This window comes from Apis laboriosa, unplaced genomic scaffold, assembly GCF_014066325.1.
Source record: "Apis laboriosa isolate Shangri-la unplaced genomic scaffold, ASM1406632v1 scaffold53_cov140, whole genome shotgun sequence".
NCBI lineage: Eukaryota > Metazoa > Arthropoda > Insecta > Hymenoptera > Apidae > Apis > Apis laboriosa.
This window is the reverse complement of record NW_025223656.1, coordinates 823,517-837,990: the sequence shown is the minus strand read 5'-3', so window position 1 is coordinate 837,990 and position 14,474 is coordinate 823,517. Positions and strand designations below refer to the sequence as shown.

General features: G+C 18.0%; 1 protein-coding gene across 1 annotated transcript in view; it reads left to right on the top strand.

Moving 5' to 3' along the window:
- The first annotated feature begins 2,533 nt into the window (after positions 1-2,533).
- Positions 2,534-14,474, top strand: part of LOC122717596 — a 33,803-nt gene continuing 21,862 nt past the window's right edge. The window contains exons 1-2 of the mRNA XM_043941819.1: positions 2,534-2,609; positions 7,887-8,003. Of these exons, the coding sequence (XP_043797754.1) occupies positions 7,934-8,003 (70 nt within the window). The 5' untranslated portion in view covers positions 2,534-2,609; positions 7,887-7,933. The remainder of the gene's footprint in view (positions 2,610-7,886; positions 8,004-14,474) is intronic.

Here is a 14,474-nt window from a genome sequence, read left to right as displayed (position 1 = left end):
TCAAAATTTCATGTAAGAAATAAATATAATTATTATTAAATGATTTATTTATTATATATTTAATTATTTCAATAAGAATAGAAAATAAAATAAAAAAATTTTTGTAAAAAAATTCATAAAATTCATAAAATTTTATCTCAAAAAATGCAAAGAGAAAAATATTTAAACTCAGATATAATATCAAAAAAAAATCAGAATCATCAAAAAAAAATAATTGTTTTTTTCAATTGAAAATTATAATGATGTAAGTTTAACTAATAGAAAATAAAATTATGCTATTGAATTTTACATTATTTTATTTCAGTATATTAAAATTCTGAATTATATCTCAAATTAAAATTAATCCAATATTGAAATTAAAGAATATAATGAAGAAAACTATTCTTTTTTTAAATAATATATTTTTTCTAATATAATTTTCTTAAATAATAATTCTCAAAATAATTTCCATATGACTTCTATCATTATGATTTTCAGCCCTTCAAATACAATATTATTCAAATAACATTATTTGATATATAATAAAGCAAATGAAAAATAAAATAAAAATTTTACTTGAATAATTAATTGAATAAAAATTTTAATGATTTTCTTGGATAATCTTGAATAAATCTGATACGAAATTCGAGATATATAGGACAAGGATAAAAGATATGAGATGAGTATACATAAAACGATAAAATCAGGAAATGTTAAATGGTCTAGACTTGCAGATACGAAATTAGAAAGTTATTGAGATTAGAGCAATTACTTCTGAATAATCGAATGAATTTGACATAAAATCAAATCTTGAGGAAGATTTTAACATTAATTAAATCAAATGTTGATACAGATTATGGAACAAAGTTTTATTCCTTGGAAACGTTCAACTTTTATTATAAAATTGATGATTCCCAAGTTTTCATCATAATAATTAGATCATAAATTTTCTTCTCATTTATTATTTGAGATTTTAATATCTGTATTGATATTATTATTGTATTATTGTATTATATTATTATATAATGAAAATTATATAAGGTAAATATCAATGAAATATTTTTCAAGGAGAAAATGTTAAAATGAAGAAAACTAAAAAATTAAGATTATTTGGAATAAAGATATATTATACATTTGTAAATATTTGTAAATATATTATTTTTGTAAATATTTATTTGAAACTTTTTTAAAAATGAACAATAAATAATACGAATTTAAAAACATTTATGAAATGTTTTAAAAACATTAATTATTAATTTGTAGACAAAAGATAGTCTTTCGTTTTTAATAAATGCAATATTAATAAACTTTGTTCAATATTCCAACATTTCTTTATTATCATATCTTAATTCTTAAAAAACATTTATGAACATTAAAAAAAATTAAAACATTTTTGATGTACATTTTTATCGACAATTTGTATTATTAGGAAATGTTTGTAAATCGGAAAAATAGAAATTTTAAATATCAGATATAAAATCATTGAAATTCATATAATACTGGAATAAATGATCAAACTTTCGTAAAACTAATACAATTTTTAAAGAGATATAAATACTTTGCTCATAACAAAAAAACTTGAAAACATTGCAAAAAATAATCGTTTTGCATTGATAGATAATAAGGCGGAATGAAACATACGAGTAAAATTTTTTTTTTGTTATTCGTACTTCTCACAAGTTAAAATTACCATCCAACAAAATAATTAAAATTTCTTGGAATTTGAATTAATAAATTTTTTAAAATGTTACAATGTCATTTGAAATTATCATAATTTACGGAAATTACTGTAATTTATTATTACAATTTTATAGTATTATAATTTAATAGTAATGTACTTTTTATAGCAAATAATATTTATATTATATAAAAATAAAATTTTTGAATGAAAAAATTTGAAAAATATTTATTTGATTAAAGAAAATTATCATTTTGCAAGTACTTAATTTATATAATTTCGTTTATATATAAACATAATTTCACATATTTATTCTAAAATATTAATAAATTTATAATATAAAATTAAGAAAAATAAAATTATAATTAATATAATAAAAATAAGAATTAAAAAGAAAAAATATATTTAAATTTTAAAATTCTTATAACATGTCAACAATTTTATGAAAGTATTTTCTATACATTAGTAAGTATAGAAAATTAAAAGCAAATTTCTTTTTAATTATTAACAAATTTTAATCTTAATACAATTTTTTTTTTTTTTGGTTTCACTTAAATCGATAATATATATATATTGATATTTCAGTGCCAAAATGATTTATTTAATCATAATCATTATAACTATTAATATTTTTAAAAAAAAAGCTGATAATAATATTTTTAATTTTACAAGAAAATTTATTGTTTCTCTAAAAATTTAATTTTCAAAAAGTGATCATCTTTGAACATAATGAGTAATCAAATTATCAATATATATATATGATTTATTTTATTTATTTATTGTTAAAAAAATAAATCAATATGAGAATAAAAATCATTTTTTAAAGATTTTTTTTTTATGGTTTCAGAAGAGCGTAGAATTTTTTTACTTATCAGTGTGGAGGGGAGAAATCGATTTAAAAAACAACATGTCACATTTTCACTGGACAAACATCAGGATGTTAATCAGAATGGTACGTGTATTAATAACTATTAATATAGAGGATGATTTAATGTAAAATATGGTTAATTTAGCAGAAATTAAATCAATGTTTTTAATTTTACGTTACGCTTCTTTTTATAATCCACATTATTAATTTAAATTCTTATAAATATTTTTTTTTATATCTATTTCATAAATTCTCTTATAATGAAATATCAATATTAATATTAATATTATAATATTATAATATCATAATATTTATTTTAATAAATATATCATTTTATTTTAGATTTTATTTAATATTAATATTAATATTAATATTAATATTAATCTTAAGTTTTCAATTAAATTTTAAAAAGACATATTGTTATTAAAGATTTATTATTAAATAATATTTATTTTATATATAATTATAAGTATTTAAAAATTTAGTATTTAAAAAATGATTTTACAAGCCAAGATACAACAAAAATCAAAAAATTTCATTTTCGCCTTCTTTTATAGCCAAATCTTTATAACTTTATAGCTATAATATAAACGCGAGTAAACTTTTCTTTGTGAATGAATGTAAAACAGCTCAAACAATGCAAAATATAATGATTTTCAAATCCAATAACACACAAAACAGTAACTAACCTTCGATATTATATTCTTGTCTTTTTTATGATTTATGTGCAATCAATAATATAAAGTATTAAAATAATATTTATAAAGACTTCGTGCACATATTTATTATTATTCATATTATATATTATACTATAAAAATATGAAATTCAATAAATTTAAGTTTTTATATTTATATTTTACATCTCCATAATAGGTTATTTTTGCAAAATAATCTTGTAAAAAATGAATACAAATAAAACTTCGATTTTTCATGTAAAAAAATAAAAAAAAGCTCCAAATTTTGGCATCAAAAGTCATTCAAAAAATCATAGAAAAAAAAACCATTGAAATCATTTCTTATTTCATTCGAATATTTTGAATAATCGAGATATTAAATATTCATGAAGCTAAAAATATTATAAAAATGAATTCGCAAATCCTATTATCTAATTTTTTTCTTATGCACATGTTATTCTAAAAATTTTATCTGTAACTTGTATGAAGCTTCTAATCAGTGAGAAGTCAATGTGTGCGACAAAGACGCAGATAGTAAATGATTAAGAAAAAAAATCATTTCCTTTTCACGACAATATCTCGAAACTCGTATTGAGATAAATAAAAAAACGTTTTAAAAAACAAAGTTTCACGTTTTTTATGAGCTTTTCATCAATTAAAAATAATTATCTTCGGAATTTTATAATATAAATAATTAAAAATAATTATCTTCGGAATTATATAATATAATAATATCCGATATACGGTTTAAATTTTTTCTACCTTAATAGAATTTATTCAAATTTTAAAATAAATTAAAATTATAGATATATTTATTTCTGAAAAAATTAAATTACTTGTAACGAAGTACTAATGATATATTGAAGACTTTATTTAATTTAATTTAAACGATATCTTAAGTTCTGTATTTGAAGTTAAAGTTTGTTACTTTGTTTAATCGATTTGATTTGAGTTTAATTAGGTTAAATAATTGAAAAGACTTTATGAATTCTACAAGAAAAATCTTTGAATCGAATTTTTTATATTTCGTATAAAATAAAGTGAAGTAAATATTAGTAAATATCCGTTCCTTTAAGAAAATTTGCTCATACTTGTGGTTATTTTTGTCGATTTTTAATTGTTGTGTTTTTAATTTGATTAAAAAACAGAATCAAAAGTTTTTTATTTTTGATTTTCGTCTTATTTTAACTTAAACTAATAATCATTCTTTAAAATTTTGAACATTCATATTTATATTATTCATATGAAATATGCAAAATATATGTAATGTAAAAAATATATATTTACATAAAAATGATATAATTGAAGAAAATAAATATATTACAAATATAATATAATATTCTTTATTTATGTTTTAGCTAATTACGTTTTTTTTTTCAAATTTAATATGTGATTCTTTTATTGTCAGTTCATATATTATATTTATATTTGTATGAAATTATTTAAATTAATTATTATATTAATATTATTTAAATTAATTATTATATTATATATATTATTATATTAATATTATCGAGTACTATATTATTATCTAAAATTAATGAAGTCTTTCATAATTGATTATGCACTAAATTAAAAGTGACTATTATTGACTGTTATCAATTCAATCACTAATTGAAGTCATTCAGGTTACTGATTATCATTGAATATCATTTAAATCATTATGATAATTGTAAATCTATTTTGATATATAGTACCAATTTATTCATACCAATATAATTCTAATATTTTTAACATTTAGCGATTATATTATTTATGGTATTATGTTATAAAAAATATAAAAATTAAATCAAATTAATGATAATGATTCGTGAAAATTAATAATCGAAAAGTGATTAAAGCTATTTTATATAAAAAATTATAAACATAATATATTTATTATATTTTAATTTATTTTATTTTATTTAAATATTAATATTTATATCAATAAAAAAAGATATAGAGCAAATATAAATATGAAAATTTAAAATTATCTTATTATTATTTTAGTTGATTATAAAGGAACAAAACAAATAAAGAAATTACAAAAATTGATCAACTGAAGCTTCTGTATTAGAAGTAGATATTAGATAGATATGTCATTCTAACTTTGTCTCGTTTCAACGCTAATTTAAATGGTTTAGCTTAATAAATAAGTAATTGTTTAGCTTCATAAATAATTAATCGATTAATTTTTGTATAATTTTGTGTTTGTTTTAATTTCTATTGATCATCAAATATACTTCAATATATGTTTATATATTGTCAAAAATTAAAAAACAACAAATCGTTTGAGAATTTATTTATATTTCTCATTCTCTGAGATGAATAAATTGGAACTAAAAATAACAAAGTAAGATATACCAATAATTCATATATTAATAATTTTTTTTTGAATATATTTAAAAAATAAAGATAAAAAATATAAAAAAGTTGAATTTTTTTAATAATCAATCTATATATATTTTATTTCATAGATATAATTACTAATTAAGTATAGTATTATTATTTCTTTATTTAAAATTTAATTAATAGTAGTTAAACGTGATCTCTTTAAAACTATTTTTACATTAAGCATCTTTTAGCTGAATAATTGTTAATCAATTTTAAATTATTAATCCATATAAAGATAATTGTTATCAAGTTGTTGAAACATTCAATCAAAAATAGCCCATTTACTTATTTTTTATCGATCAATTTCATTTTTTGAACAAGAATTGTCCAATATAAATAGAGCTTAAGATACAGACAAGTGATTTTTCATATAATCGTCTGATTATATATTTATATTTTTATATTTTCAATGTTTTCAAGTAAAAAAACAAGAAAAAATATACAATCATATTAGCTCATATAATGAAACGATAATGTAAAAATGTAAAAAAAATAATTTAAAATATAAGAATAGATAAAAAATAATAATTTAATCTTTTCGCATTATTAATGTTTTCGCATTTAGCTATATATATATATATATATATATATATATATATTCAAAAGATGATCTATAAAGATTAACGCCATTTATATCATAAGCAAATTAGCGTTTTCTACAAGTGCTATCGTATCATAGCAAAGCATAATTTTTAATAAATAATTGAAAAATAAAGATTTATTATTGGATTAATTTTTAAAAAATTAAAAAGATTCTCAATTATCAACTCAACACTATTTTTATCTAATCTATCTAATATTCAAAATAATATCAAAATTTTTTTTTATCATATTTTTATCATCAATATTAAATGTATATAATTGGATTTCAATTATTAATAATATTATTATTTCATTTTAAATAATGATTCTTTTTTATTAATTGTAAGCATAATTAGTAATATAATATAATAGTAACTAATAGTATATGAAAATATAAGACAATAATTCTTACAGCACGATAATTCATCAATATAATGATCGATTTCATTGCTGCGAAAGAATTAAAATAAATAACATAGTTAATTACAAGAATGCTTCATGTATGACAAATATCTTATACATGATAATATCTCATAATCGATGCAAGATTTATGCTATTCATTTATATAAATATTGTTTTTTTTTCGTATTTCTAGATCTTTAAAATTTGTATCGTTAAATATTTTGTGATAAACATTCTTGAAGTTTTATATGTGCGTATATCTGGAAAACAACGTATTTTTGAAAATGTTGAGTGCAAAAGTTTCATAACTTCAAAGAGAGAGAAATATAATAACAGCATAACATATCTATTTATGATTTGTTAGATGTGTTTAAAGTGATTTTAATGATCAATTTCTTTCTTTAAAAAGAATAGAAATAGAAATATATTATTTTTATTATTTTTTATTATATAAATAAAAAAAGAAACTTTTATATTTTACATTTTTTATCACATTTTAATTCAAATAGATATTTAATAAACGATATTTATATCGTTATTAAATAAACGTTATATTTAATAAACGATAATATTTAATAAAAACGATATTTTTTTAATTTGTAAAATAGAAAATAAAAAATCATTATTAAATTTATTTAATTTCTTAATAATATTAATATTATTATATATCTATTATTTTAATAATATTTTTGCACTATGTATAATTTTAATAATGATTTATAAATGCTTTGTTGTCTAATGATAACCGCATTCCTATATAGCTTAAACAATAAAAAAAAAATTAATTAATTATAGATTAGATTAAGATAGATTTCATTTATGATAATTTATTTATATAATTTATCATAATATTAATTATTTTTTATTTAATTAAAAATTTATTAAAATATTAATTTAACTATTACATATATTTAAAAATACATATGTATAACTTCATTATAATTAAATTTCTTAAATTTCTAACTCTGGAAAAAATCACGTGTCAACTATCTAAATATAACATAGCAATAACATATTTATTATAAAAAATATAATAATCATTTATAAATCTAATAATAAATCTAAATCTATTAAAAATATTCAATTTTTTGTAAATATGTCGAAAACTAAGACTGAATGGTAATAACATGCATTATTCAAAATGATGAGCTTGACAATATATTTCAAGAACAATCGGTGAAGAGATTATATTTCTAAATAATCTAATATTTCTAAATAATCATCACAACTTTTATTACACAAAGAAACTCTGTTTTATAAATCTTTCTGTCACATTTTCTTTTTAAAAATCTCTAATCATAATATATTATTTTGTTTTCATTTGTTTAGGGCACGTAACAAAAATCGAACTGGAGCTGGAGGAAGCTCCAGACGACATGATCTTCGTTGGATCGATGCCATCCGAATTGAACGTCACCAGTAAAATTAATTCGACCTATCCGGATGGTGAGTTGAAAAATCTCACAAAAGATTGATAACTCTCGTTGCCTGTAATTTGAAAGTCATGGATGGTTCACAATTCATCTCCCTATTTCAAACCAAAGAATTCGAAAAGATTGAAGGAACAATTGAACCTTTAAATTTCACTATGATACGATTTTTTCTAGTTTTTATCGATTCACCATGTTTTGATCAAACAGACATCTCATCAATTCTCATTTTCATAAATAATTTGAGGCATATTGCGCAAAAAATCTTAAAAGGAATGATTATAAATATTTTGAAATTAAATATTTATGATCTGATTGAGAATTGGAAATTAAATATCTGTGAATTGATTATAGATTGAATAAAATTAAATATTTTTAAGCTGATTATAAATTAAGAATCAAATATTGATATGGAAATCAAATAAGAAATCAAATAAAATAATTTTTATTTACTCATTTATTAAAATATTAATATTTAATATTTAATATAAAAAATTTAGAAAGAGATTTGTTATTAAGAATAAGAATAAGAAATATTGATCATTCAAGAAATAGAATGATATAAAAATAAAAAAATAAAGAAATATGATTTGAAGTAATGATTTGAAGTAATTAATTATATATGTTAATTTAAAAACATAATCATAAAACTTGAAAATAGGATACTTTTTTATAATATTTTTTATATTATTTAATGCTTGAAGATTTCAAATGTTATACATGGGATATTATTTTATCAAAAAAATATATATTTTTTTTTTTTCATTCAAAACATGTATATAATGTATTCAAATAGTAATAATAAATATCTAAAAAATCTATAAGAAGTTTGTTATCGCAAAATCAAATAAAAATCGATGTCATATATTAAAAATCAATCTTTTTATCATATATATAATTTTTAAAATATTTTTTCATATTATTCACATTTTTATAAATATATATATTATTATTATATATTATATAAAATATAATATATAATATATTTTAAATGCAGTTGATATAATAGATAAATAGAAAATAACTTGAAAAATTATTTCAAAATAAATTTGCCTATTAAAATAGAAAGAATTTATTTCACTTTATAACCAAAAAATAAAAAATAATAAAAACTTAAGAAAAAAGAATTGAATTTACATTAATTGTCAAATATGTCAATGTATAAAACCTTGATATCTCATATTTCTATTGTATTTCAATCTTTTACATATATCTATTAAAACTGATACTCTTAAAAACTTTTAAAATCAGTATGCTAATGAGCAAAATGAACAAGATTTTACTATTTCTTATTACATTAAATTTCTTCCTTTAAAATGAAAGCTTGGTTTGCTAAATAATAAATAAATAAATAATAAATACTAAATAAATAGTATTTAGCTGAATCATATAATTTGAGTCTCTTTTGTAAATGCAGCAGAATAATATATGTGTGTGTATTCATATGTAATTATCATTAATATATATATATATCTAGTTCGAGAAATTTTTCTCTAACTTGAGAGTGTCGCAAACCAAGCACTAACTGCGATTATTCGTTATTATCGTGCCCCACCGGAAACTTGAGATCCTCCTTAAATTAGGAAGGAATTTTTTAAGAGCACAAGCTTCATTAAAGAAAGTCTCATTGTGGAGAGGTCGTATTCTGATCGCCGGATATGATAATTAGATAATTTCTTTGTAATTACGCATCTGACCGTCGGATACGATGTGCTATGATATTGAAAGAAATCTAATTCTCTTATAGACATCATACTTCTAACTGCAAATACAGTCTACTTATATTTGAGAAATATATCACTTGTTACGACATCTATCGAAGGGCATTCTACAAACACTTATCTATTAGCTTTCATCTATCAATATCATTATTAATATTAATACTGCAGGTGTGAATACTACTTTTTAATTGTTATATCAAATAAAAATAATTAATGTAAAAATTTAAAAATCTCTATTAACATTGTAAAATAAAAATTATTATAATTAATTGTTATGAAGCAGCGACTGATTATTATTAAAATAATTCTACAAATGTAATTACATAAATATCATATGTATATTTAATGTAAATTGTCGATCATTCAGAATCAATCAATAAAAAAACATTATTCAACTTTTTTTAACTATTTAACTTTATAGATTTAAACAGTTATTGAAAAAACATGGTCGAATTTATTTTAAGATAAAGTTTGAAAAACTTTTAATCATTAACCCAACACCATAACATTGATGCTTCATTTCAAATTAAATTTCTTGCATTTAAAAATATAACGCTGTAAAATTTGAAACTTTTCTTTTTATACGTAAACTTTTCTTGAAAATTAGTTTTATAAACTTTTCTTAAAAATGTTTACAAAAACTTTAATTTGTATTGTAGTTCGCTTCCATTGCTATAAATTTTTGTTATTTTTTTTAATTAAATTTTAATCAAATTCTTACGTGCATAAAAATTATCAACATTATTAATCTTGCAATGGCATAATTTGGGATCTTTCATGTCATGAAATACTAAAAATTATAAATGCAAAATATACATTCTGTTTTGAAAAGTTAATTTTTTAGTTTAAAAAATATATGAAAATATTAAATGAATTTTCTTAAAATTTTTTTCATGCTTCAAATGTGCAATTACATTAATATAATTATATAGAATATAATTACATAGAATATAATAAATGATATCTAATATGCCATCATAATTTGAAAAAACAATATTTAACATAGAAAAATAAACTAAACAAGTTTTATTGCTGGATTAAATTGTATATAAAGAGAATAAATAAATAATAAAAAATAATTTCATCACTAGAAATAAATTTTTTCTGTACGTGAAATAAAATAAAAAAGTTTAAAAATAACGAACATATGAAATTCAATTCTTTAAATTGAATCATATATTTTTTAATAGATTCATCGATTAACATTCTTTCAATATTTTCTATAATAAAGTATTAATCCATGTACGACAAAAAATTATTAGTTACAAGATATTTATTTTTATAAAATTTGATGTATGAAAGACAAGAAAAGTATAAATAAAAATTTTGCCTTTATTATATAATAAATTATATAATAAAATAATATAAATATGTATAATATATAATAAATTTTATAAAATTTAGGTTATTAAATATCTTCTAATCTAATCATTTTTTAATAGATAGTTTCTTATAGAAAATAACAGATTGCATCAATTAATGTATTAAAAATTATATGATTCCATCTAAAAAAATTAATAATATTAGAATATGCACATTCTTAAAATCAATCAAATTTTACTCGAAATGTTCTTTAATATCGAAAAAAACAAAGATATTCCAGATAATCTAATTATTTTATTCATTCTATACGAATAAAAGTACGATAATATATATCTTATATATATATATATATATATATATATATATAATATTAATATATTTTTGTGAATCATCTTTAAAGAGCTAATTCTAAATGCCAAAAAATAAAAATCGCATACTAAAATATCAAATGAAATATATTTATAATACTTATTTATTAGATTTATTAATATATAATTATTTATGAGATTTAAATTATATTACATTAGATGAAATGAGAAGCAAATAGAAAATAAGCTATTTCATTTTATTTGTCTTGTTTCATCTAACGAAAACTTAAACTGCTTATAATTAAATAAATAAAAGCTTCATTGACATTTTTGTGCTTGTTTTTTATCTCTAAAATTTACAAATATTAACAGTCTATATAATTAATAAGTTTTCAATATTATTATAAAATTATATAAATAATAATTTATAAATAATTTTTGATATTTATTAATTAATCAAATTCAGATTTTAAATATTATTATAATATATTAGGCAATTTTTATTCACTATTAGATATCACAAATATAATAAAAAAATTTCATCCCTACATTTCATTTTACTTAATATATACTATGTAATTAGAAAGATACAACTCTATTTTTAAGGAATGTTTTTATGCTAGATATTAAATTATGATCTAAAGAATTATCTAATTTTTACTACAAACCTACAAAATTCCAGAAATATTAGAATTACTAAAGTTCATTTATTAAAATTTTTTTTTTTTTTTTTTTACTTATGTTGTTTCCTTTGGAACATTTTATATATCTACTATAATATAATATTAGGTTTATGTATACAACGCGTCATGTATAGGTTATCTATAGAACGCGTCAATGGAGGTAGCCTAAATTGGCTGAGCACATCGTATTCATTGATTCAGGCAGATTCTATTGAGTAAGTAGCTCTTATTGTATGTGCATAATGTACGAGTCCTTTGCCACATTTCTTGTTTGTTAGAATATTTGGTTGCATATCATTTAACATTATATCATTTAACATTACATAATTAGAATAAACAGATATTGGGACAAAAATCATTGTAACATATGCTAAAGTCAACTTGGAAGTGATAAGAAATATTTGGATATTTTTATAAAAATATTCAAATTTATTCAAATCGATATTATAATAAATATTATTTATTATAATATAATATAATATATATATATATAATATTTAACTTATAAATGATAACAAAACAAATATTATTTAATTTATAAATGCTATACATATATATATATATACATAGGATGTCTCTGAGATTATTAAATTTCTTCTTTGTTTTTAATGTTATGTTTAAAATATACATATGTGGACCATTTATGTATAATTTTAATGACTTTTCAAAATTCTTAAATGAATTATAATAACTAAAATAAAATTTTTATGTATACGTATCTGAAATTCTTTATAAGGTATCTAAATGATATTCGAAGATTTCAATCAATATTTTATAAATAGCAGAAATTTGTAAATTTATGATATTTAAATGAGAATCAGATTTAAAATATTTAACACATTATATTTATATTCATAGAAGAAAGTATCAACTGATTTATAATTCTAAGTTTTCACTTTTCTCATACTAAATATTACTATTTTTTTTTTTAAATAATAAATATAAAAATTTTATATAAAATATATATTCTACAAATAATATGGCTAAAACATGTTGGCTAAAAATGATAATCAGTTATAATTTTCAACATTTTTCGTATTTTTAGTACATTTAATATTTATTAACTACTAATAACTATTAACTATTTTTATTAATAATTTTATAATAAATTTATAATACCATTTCTAATTTATTTAGTACGATAAAAAATTTTTATATATAAACTTTGGCAATTTTTATATATAAACATACTATTTATAAAATATTTTTACATGGTTGTAATATATATGTGTATATATTATTAAGAATCTTGAAAAATATTTTTATCCGTACTTTTAATTTGTTAACAAATAAAATTAGATTAAAAACTATTCATTTATCCTTTTTTTTATTTTTTTTCGCAAAAAAATTTTTAAAATTCTGAAGAATTAAATAGAATACAAAGATACATATGTTAAATATATGAAATCCAGAGAAATAAATCAATTATTTTATTTTGATATGTCAAACAATAAAATTTAAATAACAATATTCTATTCTAATAAGTAAATATATTTTTACTAACATTATTATTATTAATTTAGATTTAAAAATTTATTAATAATTTATTAATTGTATGAATATATACTGATATTAAATAACAATTATTCAAATTCTACAAATTTAACTTTATTAAATTATCAATTCTTAATTATCTTAAAATTTCACAAAAATAATTTTCTTTTATTAAGTTCTATACTATATTATATACTTCTTTAAAATTTTAATTTTTTTATTCCAAGATATAACAAAAATCTTGGTATTTCACAATTCTTTTCTACAAATAACCAATCAACCAAGTTATTAAATAATTTATGCAGACTATTATAAATAATAATATTACTTTTAGAAAAGTAAGCATTTTTAATCATAATTTTTATCTTTCTTCAGCAATTATTTTTCTCCTTCTTTAAAACTTTTTTTTTTTTTTTAATGAATATTGCAGTCAATTTTAAGTAAACGTTTGAAAATATTTCTTCAAGTGCAGGAACTTTTTATTAGCAATTATAGAACAAGATGAACAATGTAGACCAACATTTCATACAAAATGCAATTGATTTCGAGAAATCTTCTGTAAAATTTATTTTTTAGTAAATCTTCATTTCAAAACGAAAGAATAATAGATAAATTGTGGAAAAATGAATGATGATAAAGGAAGAAAATGAAAAAAAATCAAAGAATAAAGTTCAATAGAAACACTTGTAAATTTTAAAATAAATATCAAATTTCTGTTTGCATTTATTTAAATTATTATTTATTATTTCATATGAATTTTAATTTTTTTAAGATTATTTTAATCGTTTTAATATTGCACTTATTATACAAATGACTAATTTGTTGATGATTGTTATCAGATAAAATTATATTAAAATATGATGTATAAATTTTTTTTTTTTTAAGTAAAGTAGATCATTTTTATCCTAACAAAGTATTAAATAAATCACATTAGTATTAATAAAATCACATCAACTAT